Source organism: Pezoporus occidentalis, unplaced genomic scaffold, assembly GCF_034315485.1.
Source record: "Pezoporus occidentalis ecotype Australia unplaced genomic scaffold, CSIRO_AGI_Poc_V1 ctg28, whole genome shotgun sequence".
Taxonomy (NCBI): domain Eukaryota; kingdom Metazoa; phylum Chordata; class Aves; order Psittaciformes; family Psittacidae; genus Pezoporus; species Pezoporus occidentalis.
In genome coordinates, this window is record NW_026914718.1 from 121,871 (window position 1) to 141,074 (window position 19,204).

At 42.9% G+C, this 19,204-nt stretch overlaps 2 protein-coding genes across 3 annotated transcripts in view; both read left to right on the forward strand.

Moving 5' to 3' along the window:
- Window positions 1–12,216, forward strand: part of SACM1L (SAC1 like phosphatidylinositide phosphatase) — a 30,876-nt gene extending 18,660 nt beyond the window's left edge. The window contains exons 8-20 of one of the 2 annotated variants that reach the window (XM_062625330.1): window positions 999–1,100; window positions 1,776–1,861; window positions 2,043–2,129; window positions 2,580–2,648; window positions 2,773–2,852; window positions 4,832–4,930; window positions 7,437–7,575; window positions 7,803–7,872; window positions 7,959–8,031; window positions 8,469–8,562; window positions 8,642–8,734; window positions 9,400–9,457; window positions 10,155–12,216. In XM_062625330.1, the coding sequence (XP_062481314.1) occupies window positions 999–1,100; window positions 1,776–1,861; window positions 2,043–2,129; window positions 2,580–2,648; window positions 2,773–2,852; window positions 4,832–4,930; window positions 7,437–7,575; window positions 7,803–7,872; window positions 7,959–8,031; window positions 8,469–8,562; window positions 8,642–8,734; window positions 9,400–9,457; window positions 10,155–10,291 (1,187 nt within the window). In that variant the 3' untranslated portion in view covers window positions 10,292–12,216. The remainder of the gene's footprint in view (window positions 1–998; window positions 1,101–1,775; window positions 1,862–2,042; window positions 2,130–2,579; window positions 2,649–2,772; window positions 2,853–4,831; window positions 4,931–7,436; window positions 7,576–7,802; window positions 7,873–7,958; window positions 8,032–8,468; window positions 8,563–8,641; window positions 8,735–9,399; window positions 9,458–10,154) is intronic. The other variant, XM_062625332.1, reaches the window with a different exon arrangement.
- Window positions 12,217–12,992: 776 nt separating this feature from the next.
- On the forward strand, window positions 12,993–19,027 carry SNRPD1 (small nuclear ribonucleoprotein D1 polypeptide). The gene is made up of 4 exons (XM_062625316.1): window positions 12,993–13,175; window positions 13,702–13,778; window positions 16,558–16,749; window positions 18,848–19,027. Exons 1-4 carry the CDS (start codon window positions 13,162–13,164, stop codon window positions 18,922–18,924), a joined length of 360 nt encoding a protein of 119 aa, XP_062481300.1. The 5' UTR covers window positions 12,993–13,161; the 3' UTR covers window positions 18,925–19,027.
- The last annotated feature ends 177 nt before the right edge of the window (window positions 19,028–19,204 follow it).

The window sequence follows — 19,204 nt, forward strand, 5'->3', positions numbered from 1 at the left end:
AGTATGCTAATACTGTTCAAGACCAGGTTGGACTGGGCGTTGGGTTGTACGTGGTCTAGTGTGAGGTGTCCCTCCCCATGGCAGGGGGCTGGAACTGGATGATCTTAAGGTCCCTTCCAGCCCAAACCTTTCTATATATTCTGTGAATACTGCAGCTTGCAAAAATTGGTCATTTTGGTTGTGTGTTTGCTTCAGAGTTGTGGGTTTCAGTTTTCTAGGGGCAAAGGATGAAAGCCTGTGGGAAATTATTCATGATAAATGGTGATCTCTCTTAAGACTTGATTGTTTGCTGTAGTCCATATAAAGGCAATTGTGAGCAGCACAGAACAAGGCTCTCAAACTGAAGCTACCTGTCAGTGGTCCCTGTTTGTTTGATTAGTCTGAGATTATGGAGTATCTGCCACTTTCTAGCCTAAGCAGGAAACCATTCTTGCGTAAGAAGCTCCTGCTGCAGATGTGTTCATTCTTCTCCTTGGCATGGATTTGAAAGCCAGTCTACATTACTGCTCATTCTGGCAGCTGTAAATGGGCTGTCTGTTGCAGGCACAGGTGCAAGGTGTAATAGCCCAAGCTATTCACTGTTCTAAAAGCCTTTCTGAAGTGGTATTGTTTTGTTAAAAGCAATAGGAGCAAGAAACTGTCCAGATAGCTTAATAAAATTGTGGATGAGATGGATGTAGCACTGAACAGAACTTCAGCAGTCAGTGATACACATAGGATATAACACAACATTAATCTTCTTTAGAAGCCCATTTTCTCAATTATAGCAGCTTTAATGTGTTCATCAGTGACATCACCTATGGCCTGTCTATTTGTGGTGTGCATACTGATCCCAATGCTATCAAGTTTAATGTTCAGCTGGTGTTGAACCTATTGATGTGGGAAATGTTTAGAGGTCATTTTGAATGTAGTCACTTGGTTCCTTGATGTTTCCTACCTGTGGATATATAAAAATACCCTAATGAACTGTTGGGGTTTTCCTTAATGTTCTTCACTAGTTATCACTATGCACTCTTGTTCTATTAATGGCAAGTGTTTTGACTGGCTGCTGATTTCCAGAAGAAGCTGTTTCAGGGCTGGTGTGCGCTACTATGTGAGAGGTAAAATAGCAAATGCTTGATTTTAAAAAGAAATCCAAATTCCAGCTATATGTGACTCGCCTTTTAAGAGTAATTGTTGTGTAAAGGCTTGCACAAAAAATGCTTATAATAGTTGGTCTTGAGACAAAGAAAATATTAGGAACCTGTATGATACGAAGCGTGTTCTGGTATCTGGTATTAAAACTGATTCTAGAGATAACTGCAGAAGCCTTATAGGGCTTTTTAACACTTTACTGGGGAGCCCTGAATAGTGGTGTGTTCTCTAACTGTTTCAAGTTAGGAGGTGAACAAGGAAATAGATTTCAATTGCTTTCTCTGTTCTTAGCCCCAACATACATGCTTTTGAAGAAATTGGTTGGTTTCTGCAGTGCCATTGCTATTGAATTATCAGTATTTCTGTGTCAAAGCGCTTGCATCTTATTTTGTATTAAAATGCTCAGTTTCTATGGCTAGAAATATCAAAATGTGTTAAGCACATCTGTGCTTCTTCAAGTTAAATTGGGTACAGATGATGAATTCTTGCCAGAGGTATTTAATTTACCATCTTCAGGCAGCTCTGTGGTATTTTCATGCTTTCTGTGAGTGCTTAAGGAAGAATAGGAAGGAAGCCTTTTGCTGACACACTGTCACTGTTCTGCAGCCAGACTTGCTTAATAAGGTATTTTTCCTACATAGGTATTGATTCAGAAGGGCATGCTGCTAACTTCGTTGAAACAGAACAAATTGTGCATTACAAGGGCAGCAAGGCATCGTTTGTTCAGGTAAAGTCAGTGTAAGGAACTGCTCACTGGCTTAAGATAACCTAGATGGTTCTATGTTTCTAAATATAAATTGTATACAAGATGTGCGTGCACACAACCTAACCCAGTCTGCTTCATCTTGAAATGGCAAGTGAGTTTGTAAGTGTTTTGTTGTTTTAAACTATTTTCCATTCTTTTGCAGACCCGTGGATCAATTCCTTTTTTCTGGTCTCAAAGACCAAACCTCAAGTATAAGCCAAAGCCACAGATCAGCAAGTCAGTAAATCATGTATGTGAGTGTTTGTTGTGTCTTGGGGTTTAAACATATTTCTGGGCTTGTGTTTGTGTGATAAAGTAGCAAACTGTGATCAGAGGAATAAAAATCAGCAGTCCTGGATTGAGCTTTACTTTCAAAAAGAAGTAGCAAGAATCCTTGTACTCAAGGTGAGTTCAGAGACTGAAAAAAGCCCAAACATCAATGGGGATCGTTTCTCTTTGGTACTTGTTTGCAGGAGTTTTAGCAGCTGCACAATACTTGTTATCTGTGGCATGTTCATGCAGGCGAGCTGAATGAACTGGGGGGATGAAAGTAGAAACGTATTAGCACAATAGAGAACATCAAATGCTTCTTAGCTACTACGTATGTGGTATCATCAAAAAGATGATAATAGAGATCTCTTGTAAATCACAGCTCTTAAATGTGTTGACAGATGTGTGCTACTTTTCCTTTCTCTTCTAGATGGATGGCTTCCAAAGACATTTTGACTCGCAAATAATTAGCTATGGAAAGCAAATGATTGTCAACTTGGTATGCTTTCACTTGTTCTTCCTGAAAAAGCTGATGTTCTTCTAAGCAGGCTTTTGAGTAGTAGTCTTTCTTATATATATTTCTTTTTAATTTTCTTTTCTTTTTTTTTTTTTCTTCCTCCTAGGTTAACCAAAAAGGTTCAGAAAAGCCTCTTGAGCAAACATTTGCCAAAATGGTAGCCAACATGGCAAACGGGATGGTCAGGTACGTGTGAAATGAAAGGACACATTCTGTGTTAAAAGCTGAGCATTGCCTTGAAGTGATCAGTTCTTTGGAGGCCTTTACCAACTGCCTGATGTGTTTGAGTTTTATTTTCATAAAGTAGCTTGCAGATAGGCAGTGCCCCTACCTCAGAGCTCACATTCTAAGCAGAATGTGAAGAGGACAAAGAAAGGAGTCAAAACAAAGAAGGGAGCTCGGAGGCAATGGTAATGCCAGTATTGGAGTAATAGTGTGCTATGAGAACTGTGAAGATCTGCATTTTAGGAAAAAAAAAATCATGCCCTGCAGACTAGCTTCTGGCAAAAGGGCTTGCATTGCTACTTAGTAAGGGAGTGCTGAGTGTGAACAAACCAGTATTGAGGTAAAAGAGAAAACAGTAAGGGGAGCATGTAATTTAAATACCAACCTCAGTGTGACAATGGGGCAAGAGAGTGGAGAATGCACTTTAATCATAAGAGAAATTCCTTATCTTTGTGGGGATTTTGAGTACAGTACAGTTTTACAACCTGCCTGTGCTTGCTTTCACTAACTTCTGGAGGGAAGGCTAGTAACCAGCTCCCACACATACTTACCTCTTCCTTTTCCTTGAAATGGCTGTATAGTGTTATTGTCACTCATGTAAATCAAAGGACAAAATTCTCTACTTGTGGGCAAAAAGGAGTCCTGTTTTAAGAATGCTTTACTTCTGTCTAAGCATTACTAAGGAATCATAGAGTATAATCAAGATGCCCTGATAAATCCTGACGTTCTTGGAATTTTTCCCAAGCTTTCTTCTGCTTCTATGATACCCTGCTGCTGCCTTCACCAGGGTAGTTAATGTCTGTCCCACTTCTGTATGCTTCTTTTACTACCCTCAGGGGTGTGTTTGTGTGTTATTGGAATGTGGGTGTGGATTTTCCTTCTGGTTTTATTAAAAAAAGACCACTTCTAAGGTGAGCTCTTTTCTCACTCTCACACCTAGGCTGGTATTGATACCAACAAGCTGTACAAAGCTTGTGGAATTCTGTGCACCTTTGCTGTAAAGTCACTTGGTGGAAACCAAGATGTAAAATTCTCTCATGGTGTGTTTTAGTGATGTTCTGTATGTGTTAAAAAGTAGTGTTTTGCCAGCACATTTTTCTTAATGCTGCCAAAATCCTTTTTCTTTGTTAATCAGTTTTGATGGCATTTACCTGCCAGACTAACACTTGTCTTCAGTGTACATATGCCATCTTTAGTCTTGAAAACTTGGTAAATAGTAACTTTTGGATTAGAAAGACTTGGGGAGGAATGTAATGTCCTTTCATTCACAGCATATATATATATATATATATATATATATATATATATATGTGTCTGTATGTGAAAGTTGAATCAAGCACCACTCATCTAGATCACTTCTCACCAGAAATGAGTTGGCTGTTAAAATCTTGCTCCAAGTCAGTAGCTGTTTGATTCTCTTATGACAGAGTAGGTTAGGTGTTCAAGCAGAACCTGTCTCAGGTTTCTAGAGAGCTGTCAAGGGAATTAATGCTGCATGCCAGCAAAGAACATTGCATTTCAACACCTGAGTCTCTTTCAGAAGTGAGCTGAAGTTCTCAATGCCGTTGCTTGGAAGAGAGTAGGGCAAAAGAATCGGAGATGAAATCAGATTCATATCCTTTCTGTAATTACTGGAGGGAAAATACTAGCCAGAAGGTAACATGAGTAACTTCGAACTCAATGTGTGCTTCCCCAGACTAGTGGTGTCCTGTAAAGAAATGTAAATGCTGTCACTGCAAGCTATGGACGTAGCCTCAGGAAGATTACAGAGTGCTGACAAAATCCACAGATACTTGCTGGAAGCTGTCTCTAAATAAAACCAAATCCTCTGTCACTATCTGTTTTATAGATCAGCCTTTTCCTTGGGGGGTGGGGGGGGAGTCTGAGACCTTCACTGCAGAACATACCTAATCTGATAAGATGCTTCTCTCTCTGAACAGATATGTAGCATTTGACTTCCATAAAGAGTGCAGCCGGATGAGATGGGATCGACTTCAAATTTTGATGGATCAACTAGCAGAACAGCAGGATGAGTTTAGGTAAGGCTCTGCAGTTTGTATCTGTAGTGTTAAAATGAGACCACTTTCTCATAGTTGCTCTTGAGTCAGAGCACAACAAACCAGACATGTAACCTTCTGTAAAGAAGGTGCTTTCATCTGCATTAGTGTTTCCATATGGAAACACTGGCTGATACCGTGCAAGGTTAGAGACCTGGTGGTGGATAAAATGTAAAGGCCTTTGTTATGTCCCAGTAAAATGGTTCTGAAGGTTGCAGCAGCTCTGCATTGTGACTCAAGGGCTGCCTTTGTGCCTTAGGGTAAAAGATTAGACAAAGAAATGAGCATGCATGCAATAAGCTATTAAACAAAAGTAGTCTCCTTGAGTGATATTTTTTTCATCCAATAGTAATTCCGTGTGTTGTCCACAGCAAACTGTGCTGCTACTGAGTGTCCAACACTTAGTATCAACTGTGCTACTGAGTATCCAACACTTAGTACTCCTTCCACCAGCCCCTGCTCTCTCTTTGACAGTGTTTTCTCTAACGCATGTGGTTGTGGCTCCAAACCTGACACTGGTACTGACTGTTAGCCCTTGCTAACATAAGTAACCCACAAGGAAACAAATTCTCATTTTGTTGAGTCATAAAACTAGACTTATTGTCTAAATCAGCTTAAGTCTTGTAGTCCCACAAGTGTGTTTTGAACTGTTCTTAGTCTTTGCTACTTGTAGACATGTAGATTGCTAGCGAAACTGGTTCGTTTGTTCTGCTTTTCTGATTGCTTCCTTCCTGTTTCTAAAGTATCATGCCTGAAGCACAAAGTAGATCAGCTAAAACATTGTAAAACTGGCAGTGGTTTATGCTATCAAAAAAACCCAAGTGACCTGTAGGCTAGAGTAAGAGTCTCATGAATGAAATCTCTTGCCTGGAATGAAGGTTATGGGAATAGTATAAATAAATCAGATGGTAGTGAATATTCTCTGCCCACCACCCTGAAAAATACATGAAGAGCTGACAAATAACTTGGCTTTGAGCATTTTGAATAAGGAGAAATAAGCATGTAGGTTTCCCATACAGCAAGGATCCTTTATTCTTAGACTGAATACTGAATTCCATAAAGCCATGTGTCTCTAAAACAAGATACAAAAGTGAAGGTTCTTCCTCAGGATTAGGCTGACTCTGCCATACCTTGTTCTGTTTCATCTAGGGTGATGGTTGCTTAAATAGGAAAAGTCTTGAGTTCTGATATTCTTAGGAAACAGTTGTGCAACGCTGAGAGAGGTGAACAGTTCAATGGAGGTAAACAACTCTCTTTTCCACAGGTTAAATCCAGTTGGGAAAGACCTGTCAGAGAGCTGGCTTGCTGGGTTGGAGGTGGTGAGGGTGTGTGAAATGTTTTTAGAGCAACTGTAGAAGATGCAGCACTTAACACTTCTGGTTAATAAAATAGTTTTACTCTTCAACTATACTGATTATCCTAATATCAGTTCTAGGCAAAGCTTGGTGGGAGAAGGGGAAAATGAGGATTTCACAGGTGTTGGTTTCCTTTAATCATACAACAATGTAAAACATGGTTTAACAAAACTAATTCTTCAGGAATGACAAAAATGGGTCTTCATAACACATAGTTGATCAAAGTAAATGCACAGGCTTCTAAGGCTCATGATTTTTTACTTCTCCATGGCTCTAAGACTTCAGAATCTTAAAATACTGTACAGTAACAGTGGATCATATGCTAGTCCACATTCAGAGTCCATAACTACATAATGGAGTAACAAATGGAGAATATGATCTGTAAGTCTTTAGGCAACTGGAAGTTGCATGCTGTGGCAGAAGGGCAGGTATAGTTCTGTCCCATTCACATACGATAATTTGATCAACATATTTGGTTTACCAGCTCAGTATTCAATTCAAAGACACCTAGTTTAATTAGTTAAAAAGACTGAGGTAACAATTAGCATATGCTGTTGCAGGGTAGAACATCTGGTTCCCCCAGATGTTCTCATAATGGAGAGAAGAGTGGCAGTAGCAGGTTTTCAAACTTAAGCCTTAAAGATCTGAATGCCTTCCTGGAAGAAGTGTGCCTGAGAGTTTATATGGCTCTTCTGTGCAGTGGTGACTGGATTGAACCAGGTGACCGTGTATATACAAATCTGGTTACTTCTGCTGTTACACTCTGTTAATGATCTTGCTATCCATGGAGCTAGGACCCTGCCATAACTGAAAAGGTAAAATGTAAGGCTCTGATTTCGTACCTCAATCTGCTCTTCCCAGTGACATAACTCAATATTGCTGGTGGGATTTCTAAATTAGAAGAATGCAATTAGAAGGGCAAGAGTGCCCAAGATTACAAGATGTTCATATATTAATGCTAGTCTCCAGTGTTGGAGGGGAAGCATTCAAGGTGAACTCAAAGTTCAAAGCCACATCTAACTCTTTGTGTGGTCAAGACAACTGTGTTTTGACTGCTAGAATATTCACTTCTGAAAAGGTGTGGTTTATGTGGACTGTTATCTATAAATACTTAAGTGGATCTTATGTGTTAGTTATTTTCTAGTAGATTCCGATGGTAAAATTGTGACTCAGCAGGAAGGAATATTCCGCAGTAACTGCATGGACTGCCTTGATCGGACTAATGTGATTCAGAGCTTGTTGGCACGCCGGTCTCTTCAAGCCCAGCTTCAGGTAAATGTTTTGTTCTTGTTTAGCACGCAGGAAGAGGAGAGAGGCTTTCTGTTTGGAACTGAAATACGATTTTAACACAGCAATAAGAGCTTGCATATTTGAGTCACTCTGCTACTACTTGAAACGCATTAGCCAGACTCTGCTTTGATAAATCCAGCTTTTTCTGATAGCATATCCTGGTTTTTCTAGTGAACTCCTAGTAAGCCTCAATCTGCTCTTTGTTTTAGAGGCTTGGTATTCTGCATGTGGGACAGAGAATTGAAGAGCAGGCAGACTTTGAGAAAATCTACAAAAATGGTAGGCTGAGTTCAAACAATTGCTTTTTTTTTCCCAACCAGAGTAAATAACTTCCTTAATCTTTCTTAATGTTTTCCTATTCACAGCATGGGCTGACAATGCTAATGCTTGTGCCAAACAATATGCTGGAACTGGTGCCTTAAAGACAGACTACACAAGGCAAGTCAGCCTTTCTTGTAAAGGCCTTCTGGATTGGTTTTCGCATGTTTTTGGCATTTTCTTTAAGTCTTCATATCCAAGAAGAAGCTTAGGCTATTAACAAGTTTTACAATGGCTCAGCTGGTAAAATATCAGGCTAAAGTCTACAGAACACTATTTTTCACTGTGTTCATATGAAAGAAAAAAAGGCTATCTGGAAATAAACCCAAGAAAATGTGCTTCTTCAAGACACACTTATATTGTTGGATGGAGAGAAGTGTAACTTTAAAACCTGGTTACAGGTATTGTGTGGTAATAATGCAGAGGCAACACTAGATGAATACCTCCATGTAAATACACTTATTAAACATAAACCCATGAAAGAACTGCAAATCTGAAATTATCTTCCTGAATTTATAAACCTATTTGAAATGTTTTTTCAAAACTCCTTTTTGTAGAACTGGGAAGAGAACTCAGTGGGGCTTAATAATGGATGGATGGAACTCATTAATACGTTACTACAAGAACAACTTCTCTGATGGATTTAGACAGGTAAGTTAGGCTTTTAACTGTGGGGAAGTGCAACAACATTGTTCTGCATTTCAGCTCTTGCTCTCTCTTTCTCTTCCAGGATGCAATTGATCTTTTTCTTGGGAATTATTCTGTGGATGAAGTAGAACCTGCTAGTCCTCTGCATGTCCAGAAAGACTGGAAGTTCTTAGCTGTGAGTATGCAGACTATTCATGACTGGAGAAACACATATAACCTTTTAGTCACTTGCTTCATGTGACTAAGTAGAACTTGTCTACCGAGTGATGAAGTGTCCTTACAATCTGGTTATGTTTCTATGATACCTGCTTATAGGACTAAACCCAGCCTGTTCCCTTGACAGAAAAAGGAGTGTGTTGAGGTATCGTAAAACAACCTGCTGCTTGCTGTTCTTTAAAAATGTGTTTCATCAGGTGGAAAGGGAGAAACTCTATCACCACCAGTGACTCTCTCCTTCTGCAGAAGCAGCTTGTGAAGATCTCATTCTTCATGCACAGACTGTAACACAAAACCCCCACTTTCTTTATTATTCCTCACCCTTCTATTTTGTGAAATGGGATTTGGGACATTCTGGGTTTAACTAGTGGCTGGTGTACTCTTTTCTTAAAAACACAAATCTCAGTCTCTCTTTTAATAGACAGAAGGTGTATTTTAAGAATTAACCTAGTTAATTCAACACACTCCTCCAAAATTTTTTGTACCTAACAAGAGGTGAATCGGGAATTAAAGCAACTTCATTGCAAAGCAAGTAAATAGCTTTGTAGTACAGCCCATCTTAAAGGAAATCAAGGCATATATGTGCTGCTATATCAAATGATTATTCTTTTTCTCTTTCCCCAGTTGCCTATTATTATGGTGGTTGCTTTCTCCATGTGCATTATTTGTTTGCTCATGGCTGGTAAGTCACTCTTTTTTAATTGCACAGAATTAGCTTGCTTGTATGCAGACTTCCTGTAAAAGGTTACCTGAAGCTATGAAGTATAAAATTGCTTCTCCATCATCCTAAAAGGTGTTTGAGCGTGGCTCTGAAGATTGAGAGCTACACTGTATCATTAATGTGGAAAAACCTGGGCTACTATAGAAAACAATGTTAAAACTTTTGTAGAAGTCATTTAAGGGGCAGTTAGTTGCTCCCAGATTTAGCTGCACCGAAGTAGACATCTCGTGTTATTATAGCAGGATGAATCCCCAGAATAATACCTGATGTAGGGCAGAAAGACAGTTCAGAAAAGTCAGATACAGGCATAAGCCTATTCTGATGCGTGTTGTCTGTAAACTCAATCTGTGTTGGGAGTTGTGAAGATTTGTGTTCTTTTGCCTTGAATTTTTTTATCATCAGTGCCCATAGAGTTCTTGGCCTCCAGCTTCTATAGCTGTCTGTTCAAAGTGTTCTAAGAACCTTGTGGCAAACACAGTTTTCCTAGTTAAGGAAATAGAGGAAGAAAAGGCCCCAGTGCCCATGAAGGACTTCTGACTTCATCTGACTGCAGATATCTGAGGGGGGGGGGGCGCTTGAAATATTTTGCTTTTATACTAAAAAGCCTCTCTGGTAACTGGAGATAATGAACCTGAAATGTTTATCTGACTCTTAACAGGTGATACATGGACTGAGACAATGGCCTATGTGTTTTTCTGGGGAAGTGCAAGCTCTGGAACTTTTGCCATCATCCTTTACAACGGCAAGGATTTTGTAGATGCACCCAAGCTGGTCCAGAAAGAGAAGATGGACTGAATTTGTGTGTGTGGAAAGCGGCTTGGTAGTGAGGATTCCTCGAGCCACACTTGGAGTCTCTACTGACCTGCTTTCCACACCAAATAGTGATCTTTATTAGCGTTGGTTGTGTTGGGGGGCGGAGGAGAGAAAATAGTGTCCTATGGTGGTGGTGGCAGCTTTCAACTGAGACTTGACTCAACAGTCTTTAGTTGCAATGGTCTTTGGAATATTGCATTACTGGAGTGGGCTCCACTCCTATTGAGGCAGTGCAAAGATGCAAATCAGCATCTTGGTGTCTGGAATGTTTTAGGGCATAAGTGGGCTGCTTCAGCTCATAGTCTGCCTGGGCTGTTTCAGCTGAGTATTTGGTCTCTGGCTTGACAGGTGAGAGCTCTGATGCTGTTCGTGCATCAGAATACGCAGATGTTGAAGCATTAATAATGGAGCTTCTAGTCTCTGAACAAATACAGCTTCACACCAATAAAATGTCTTGTTCTAAGACTTACAGCTGGATTATATTTGTTGTGATAAAAGTCCACGTTAAGGAGTCCTTTGTGCATATTTGTGTGTGGATTCTTTTCACTAAGTAGAAAAGATATTTTGAATCCTAATGCTCTTCTAAAATGAGCTTTTGTCCTGTCTTGTTAATCTAGGACTGATGCAATATTCTACTCATCATTGTAAGGTGAAAGGGCAGTGTAATTGGATGTTCCTGAAGTCGCAGATGTCTTGCACTGTTTCAATATTACCATCTCCAGATGATACATTAGTTAGCAAGTTAAAATACAGAATTTTTCTTTCTAAAGATGTAAATGAAATCAAAGAATGTAAAAATCCTTTGCAGTGTTTCTTGAACCTTCCTTATGCTAAAGGTCCAAAGTATTCCATTACTTTAAAAATGGGTCGCAACGTGAAAGGTGAACTTCATATTGTTTTGCTTGTCAGCTGCTTCTATTCTTGGTTATGTTGAAATCTATGAAAGAAGGAATAACAACCGGAGGAGAACGTGTTTAGTCTAAACCCTGTGTTTGCACTTGGGAGCAGCAGCTTGCTTCTCATGCATGATATTGTACCATACTCTTCAAAAGACAAAAAGCTACAGAATCATTTGTGCTGGTTAATAATACATGTGTGTCTTAGTGCTTCCAAGCTGTAAAAGAAACCATGAGTAAACCTAATTGAGGACCAATTTTAATCTATTTTGTCACTTATTTTATATGGTTTGTTCAAAACCAGCCATGGAACTTGCGTAAGGCGCTGTGCTTTGTTTAATAGTTCCTGTAAGTACAGCTGTATATTCAGATTACGAGTGTACCATTTAAAATGGGGGCAAGGGAGGAACATGTACAACACTGGGATGAGCGCAGTTGAGGCTAGAACACAAAACACTGGACTCTGGGTGTTTCCTTGAGTTACAACTGAAAATATGTACAGATTTTTGCAACTGTTAACTGTTCATTTTAACCTTGAATGTTTCCGGAGGCCTCTCCGGGGTCTGTGTAAACATAACCTGTTCATAAGCACTAGTATTTGCAAAGTGTCTGTTTGCTTCTAGATGCTGTAACGGAAATACCAGTTGGCAGTTAACTGGAAAACCCTCTAACTTAAAAGTTTTTGAAGGTGAGCTCCATTATGGGCTGGAAGTCCCAGAACACCACAGACTCTGCATTTGAAAGGCACGGTTTTGATGGCGCTCTGGCATCTGAAGCTCGGCACGGTTGTCTTGCAGTGTAGAACTAAATCCTTGCATCTTTGGTGAAGAATTTGTTGCAGCAAAGACCGATCTTGCATCTCTAGTATAAGAGGTTTGTCAGATGTGGAATAATGCAGGTTTCGGAAGTTGGAAAGCACCTGCGTTTCAGTACTTTGCAAAGAGTCTGTATCTCTGAAATCACAAACGGTGTTCTCATAAATGACAATAAAATGTTCAACTTTTCTAGATAGCTGGTCCGTGGTGTGTGTTGTGATTTGGAGTGGCTGCTCTCAAATTGATCCTTAGGAACAGTTCCTCACTGGAAGGACGCTTTGCTGCCTTCTCTGCTCTACAGCTGCAGACGTTGCTTGTCCATGCTTCAGTACTGGTGACTGTGCCCTGGTGTTGGTGTTGGGCTCATGTTCCAGTCTTCATTACCATGGCTGGATCTCCCTGATGTTTAGTCCCAAGTGTCTCCTCTGCTCTGCTTCTCCCCTCACAAGCCAACCTCGGGGTTTTCACTGACCACAGCAATAGGTGCTGGGGGTGAAAAGGGAAGTTGCCATCTCCCTTTCCCTCCCCTACTGCAGGCACACATCAGCTCTCTCAAGTTTGGGGTTTCCTCCACTGTGTCATTGGTCTGTTACAGACTCAAACTCAGGTTCCGAGCTGGGTCTTCCTGAATTAGTGTCAAAATAGCATTTGACAGAGCTTTGTGTGTATGTTTTAGATGGATGAGTTTTCATCATCTGCATAAATTCACACACACAGACAAAATTACTATTTTTTAAGAAATACATAAATCTGTATAAAATATTTGTATAAAATACAGACTGTAAACTTGGGCCGTGGCTTTAAACTTAAGTGTTTTTCTCTAAAATTTATTTTTTTTAATGTTAAAGCAGGAAAAGCTGTGAGTTCCTAGGAAAACAGTTCGGCTTGCTTCCCACGGCGGGCGGGGCCTCCTGGCCGCTAGAGGGCGCTGTTGTACCTCCTGGCGCGCGCGCGCAGCGGCGCTTCCGCCCATTGATCGCTTGCTTTGAGCGGCCGCTTGTCGGCGGCGGCGCGGCCTGCTCCGAGTGACCCGCCCGCGCCTCAGGGCCTGCCCGCCGAGGGTCCCTGCTCTCCCCGCGGCGCGGCCTCCGCCGCTCCCCTGCCCGAAGCCGCCCGGCCGGAGCTCCGGCCTCCCGCCGCGATGAAGCTCGTCAGGTGAGCGGATGGAAGCGGATTGCCGGCGCCAGGCCGCGGCGGGAAGCGGGGCCGCGCGTTCAAGCCTCCGCCCGGCGAGCCCACATCCCCCGCTCCCGGCCCATGGGGCGCTCCGCCGCCGGCCCCCGTTATAGCTTGGCTGGGGGGGGGGCCCTTTCCCGTACCGCTGCCTTGGCCGTGCGGCGAGGGAGCCGGGCAGTACCGCCCTCGGGGCGGAAACCCCGCCATGTTAGGTTAGAATTGCCCTCCTGAGGCGTTAGCGGGGTGTAAACGCTGCCGTGTGTGCGGTGGCGGTGCGCCGGGGGGTGCTGGGTTGCGCGGTGCCTGTCAGTGCCGCACACCGCGGGTGGTGTACCTTGCTGTCGCATAATGCTTCACCGACCGTGTGCCGCAGAGGCCGAGAGCGCTGCCTTTGGGAGCTGGGGATGTGGGAATACTTCGCGCAGATCGGTTTTTCCATAACGGGACGTTAAACGCAAACGGCTTTACATGGGAGTGAGCGATGTGGCTTGGTTTTGATTCCTAGGTTTCTAATGAAGCTGAGCCATGAGACTGTGACCATTGAGCTGAAGAACGGGACCCAGGTGCATGGCACTATCACAGGTACGGCGGGCGGGAGGCTGCAGCAGAGCGGTGCCTCTTACCCATCTGCTGAGGGCGGGCTTGGACCGAGCTCTTTTGTTTTGTACTCCCTCTTGCGGGGACCTTCTCTGGGAGATGCAGGAGGTGTTCTTCATAATTGACATCGTTGCGTACAAGCAGGGGGGTGTTTGTTACCGAAGAGCCCAGACCGGCAGAAGCTGCAGTGCAGAGCAGTGAAAAGCCAACCATGAAAACACTTGGAATTTCAGTCCGTTGCAGATTGTCTTTGACATACTGATGGCCAGATTCCCCCGTGGTTGATCTGAAGCTGCTGGTCTATTCTGTGAAGAGCTTTCTGTGTATAAGGTGCTGCTGGGAGGCAGTACACTCTCTCTAGTCCTGGGAGCCAGGCTCCAGGCTTTACTTCCAAACAGGCCTGGAAGTGAGGGAAGGAGACATTTCTAGACCATTGGCAAAGCTGTGGGAAGTGTGATACTCCCTTAGGATGATGATGCTGGTGAGGCAGTTTTACTGCCATATCAAGCTGGTGGTGGAGGTGCATCTGAGTTTTGATAAGGTGTCTCGGTACATCTGACTTTTCATTTCTGAAGGTGCAGTAACAATAGAAACGTTGCAGCAGAATGTCAGAAGAGGGATTTCTTTTTTGGTGGCAAATGTTAAATGCTGATATGGTCTTAAATCAGTGAAATTTTGGGTTTCAGCGTTTTTTATCTAAAAAAAAAATAGATAATTTCTATTGAGGTCATTTTTGCTCTTGTTAAGGTGAACTTCTAAATCACAGAATCCCAGACTGGTTTGGGTTGGAAGGAACCTTAAGATCATCCAGTTCCGCCTCCTGCCATGGGCAGGGACCCCTTCCACTTGATCAGGTTGCTCCAAGCCCCATCCAGCCTGGCCTTGAGCACTGCCAGGGATGGAGCAGCCACAGCTTCTGTGGGCACCCTGTGCCAGCAGCTCAGCGCGCTCACAGGGAAGAATTTATGCCTAAGAGCTCGTCTCAATCTCCCCTCTGGCAGGTTAAAGCCATTCCCCCTTGTTCTTGCCTATAGGGGCCCTTGTCCAAAGCCCCTCTCCAGGTTTCCTGGAGCCCTTTTAGGCACTGGAGCTGCTTTAAGGTCTCCCCTTCAGGAGCCTTCTCCAGGCTGACCCTGGAGGCTCCAGCCCTCACAGCATCTCCAGGGCCTGCTCTGCACTCATTCCAATAGCTCCATGTCCCTCGTGTGTTGTTTCCCCAGAGCTCAATCAGGACTGCAGGTGGGGATCTCCCCAGAGCACAGCAGAAGGGGAGAATGCATCTTTGCATATATTTACATTGATTTCATGGAACGGGTTTGAAAACACAGAGCTTGATGAGGGATACACAGCAAAAAGGAGTCCTGTTGCTGCAAACCTGGTCTCCTGCTGATGCCAGAGATCTTTTGCATAAGTTTGTGGAATGTTATTGTCTGTCAGAAACTTCTGTGTTGCAGGAAAAGCCTTTATGATTTATTATATTGTCCTCATGTGATGAAAAATGAGCAGACTATTCTGTTTGCCTTTAATGATATCAGTGAGTGATCTTGTTCTGAGAACATTCATGTTAGCATTGCTGTAGAGATGACCAGGAATGTAGATGGGGCATGTTGCATTTGATGAGGCAAACCCTTACAGTTAAGCTGATGAACATGCTTGGTCTCCGTTCCTTCGCTCACCCCAGGCTGCTTTTAGAATGCTTCTGCCCAGGCACTGTTAGTAAAACAAAGTAGAATTCAAACTTGGCAGAGTTGTATTCCAGGGGATTGCTGAGGTGCTTTTTTGGCCAGTAGCAATCTGCTGAGATTTGGCAAAGTTCAGAACAGACATTATTTTGCTGCCAGATCCATCAGCTTTGAGTAGACGTGAAGGCACCACTCTGGTGTCTGATTGCAGCAAGCTCTGTTGAACCCGGCTGGGTAGAAAGCAAGCCAACTGCTTGTCTCCTGGCCTCAGTGCTCTTGCAGGCTTAATTGTTGATCAGAATCTCTCATTTTCTGTAAAAACTTCATGCAGTCTGTGTTTCTAACATGAGAATCTTCCCTTTACACTGGCGCGTGAACTGTGTCCGTCATTGCTGGGCCATCTCTTCTTCCTCTTTGGGTGTGAGTTGGCCAGAGCAGGCTTGGTGAAGGGGCATGTTTCATGTCGTGTGAACCTTGCACAAACCAAGTGCAGGTGCGGGAGAGCTGTGTGAAACCTGGAAGTAAGGGGAGAGGACAGAAAAATCTATGGAATAAGCACAGCACAGTGGTGGTTCTGTTTCTGGCCTGCTCCTCACTTGTTTATCTTGGTAAGCCATCCTGCAGTTTGTCTTTGTGTGTTTGTGGGACGAGACTATCCTGATTTTTAGCATGAAGGGTTGTTTGTACAGGAGTTGGAACGTGTAGGAACTGCTAGGGTGGGTGTCACTGAATTAGCAGGTGTTTGTGAACTGCAGTATCCATCTGGTTGGAACTGGATGGTCTTTAAGGTCCCTTCCAACCCAAACCATTCTGTGATTTTTCTAAGGCTTACAGAAGATGTTGTTTTTCCTCCTCAAAGGTTTGGTTTTCTTCTCTTTGAAGGAGTTTAAAGATTAAGCAGCAGTTTACTTGTTATTCAAAGGAATTGTTTTAACCATTTACAAAAGTGCTCTTGCCTAGATCCAGATCTCTAGCAAGGAGATGCTAAAGGCAGCAATTGCTAAATTAGGGAGCATAAAACCAGCCAACAAGGGACCATCTTAAAGCCTTTCATCCCTGAAATCAGACTTGTGTTGTTTCAGGAGTGGATGTCAGTATGAACACACATCTCAAAGCAGTGAAGATGACGCTGAAGAACAGAGAACCTGTACAGCTGGAGACGCTGAGTATTCGAGGGAATAACATCCGATACTTCATCCTGCCCGACAGTTTGCCTCTGGATACTTTGCTAGTGGATGTTGAACCAAAAGTCAAATCCAAGAAAAGAGAAGCAGGTTTGTGCTTTCCTGGTCTGTGTTTGCTCTGCCTATGTATGCATTTTAGCACTCTGAATCTGAAGACATTGGATTTGCATGTCTTAATACCTGCATTTGGCAGCTAGTTCTTTCGTCTCAGAGGGTTTGACAGTGGACTGGCTAAGTCTGCCTTCCCCACCTTAGCATCTGTAGAGCTTTCTTTCATGTGAAATCATAGGTATGGCTTTTTATACACCTGTTTTAAAAGATGCGTTTTTAAGCTTGAGTAAATCTTAATCTATCACAGGACTGTTGAACAAAAACCTTCTCTCTAGAAGCCTAATGGTGTAGAGAGCAATTCAGTCTTAATCCACACCGTTTAAGGTTAATATCCAGTAAACCCCAGAAGATCTATAGGCTGTCTTCAGGCACTGTGTGTTTTGCCCAGCTGTTAATCTGTGTACTTTTAAAATAGTAAGTAAGTAAGTTGCAAGTGAAAGCTAATTGTGCTCTAAATGTGGTACCATTTCTCCTGTAACTAGATATTTGGATCTGTGGTCTTTGATCCCTGAGTATGTTACAAACTGGTGTGCCTACCTCACTGCAGTGGTGTGAGGACCACTGTGGTGTGTCCATCACAGTGTACAAGGGGTATGGCCACTGCCTTCACAGAGAACAAGGATAAAGCTCCTCAAAGCGTTTTGTTCCTCTCACATCTATTAAAAACCACCTGACCACATGGAGAAGTGAGTGTGGTTGGGTTGGTTTTTTATTGAACCTCACAATGTGAACAAGAGCAGCACTACCTCTTTTTAACTTGGAGAGAGGAAAGGAGCTGTGATAGCGCTGGTTACCTCAGTTTCATCCTCCTTGCATCTCCAGTGGACTGAAGCACTCTCAGACCGCTGCTGTGTTGTGCTGTGCTTTGCCTTAATCTGCAAATGCCCTTGGGCTTCAGAAGTGTGTAACAGGGCGTGTGTCCGTGGCAAATCAGGCTGTCAGTGGAAGGCAGGGTGCTGGCTCATAGGTGTACATGAAACGTGTGCCTGGGGTCTGAGTGTGCCGACACTTTCTCAGTGTGGCTGCTGCTGATGCATGTAGGTGCTGTAATCATTCAGTCAGATGTTGATGCTTCTGTGTATTTCACAGGGTCAGGCTGTTGCCAGCAAAGCCACCAGCCTTCTCACTAATTTGTGCTTTTACTCTGCCTATATGGGATTTCTAACCTAGGGAGGGTCAGGTGGAACAGTCATTGTTGCAATCTCCTGGCTAAATGTGAGTGCTGGAGTGTGGCTCTTACCCAGCCACCCACTTCCATGGATTTTTAAGTATCTTTTTGAGCTCTGCACTGGCAGGCTTCTTTGAAATAAACCAGTAACTGCAAAAGTTTGGCCTTGCAACCTGGTGGGACAGGTCCTGTTTCTTTAGGAGAAAGAAACCCTTTTAGGAGAAAGGGGTGAAATCCCATTATCACGATTTGGATCGCAAGACCTACAGCACTTGCTTGTAGCCTCAATTATTCTGTGATTCTGCCTTCCCTTTACCATAAAATAGCAGTTTTTGAAAGCAGCACACAGCTGAGCCCATGGCCTAAGAAGCACATCGGAACTCGGTAGAGGCATCACTGAAAACTGGGAGGTGTTTGGGGGTGGGATCCTTTCAAAATGTGCCTGAGAAAGGCTGAGTTTGGGAATCCCGCAGCATGTTAAAACTCACCATTTTTGTTTAGCAGAATACTTGATAACCACAGTGCAAGCTGTGGCAAGAAAAAATGTCTTTGTAATGAATAGTAACAAAGTACTCTTGTGTATGCTTTTGTGATGCCTGAAAAACTAGATTATCTCAAAAAGATGAAGAAAAAGAGAAATAAGTTCTCTGTCAGACTTACCTTACCTTTGGGAGCAGCAAACCGTTATATTCCCTTGTTTTCTTCAGTGAAGACAGTAGTCTGTGGCAGTGGTATACTGAAAAAGCTAACACAGATGATGGAAATGCTGCCTGAAACCCACTGAGCATTAACAAACAATACCTCATAACATGGAAGCAGTATGTGTGTTGTTTATGCTTGATAGAGAATGTTTTAACCAAGGTGAAAGTGGGTCTCACATGATTTATCCTTTCTGTTTCATCTGCTCAGTTGCTGGAAGAGGCCGTGGCAGAGGTCGTGGCAGAGGCCGAGGTCGTGGAAGAGGCCGAGGAGGCCCAAGACGGTAACTTCTCATTAGGCAACTGTCACCAAATCGTGGGCAGTTTCGGATATTTTTTTGTACAGGTCTTGTTTATGGTATCCATTTTTAATAAACTGGGATGTGAAAAAGTGTTTTCCTTTGTTAGCAAAGCCTGGGGAGGGAGGCATGGCCTGTGGTGGTGTCAGTGGTGGTTGTCATCGTTAAGGTTCCACCCACCCCTAAAGGCCATACAACTGCCTCTCACTTTTTGCCCCAGAGCAAGGGACTTGTGTTGGTTGCCATTAACATTGTTTGAAATTAATCCC

Bases quoted from the DNA above. Each gene is read 5' to 3' on its own strand.
- SNRPD1 (XM_062625316.1), top strand. The intron at 13,779-16,557 runs GTACGGCGGGCG...GTGTTGTTTCAG, and splicing joins GGTGCATGGCACTATCACAG to GAGTGGATGTCAGTATGAAC. The intron at 16,750-18,847 runs GTTTGTGCTTTC...TCATCTGCTCAG, and splicing joins ATCCAAGAAAAGAGAAGCAG to TTGCTGGAAGAGGCCGTGGC.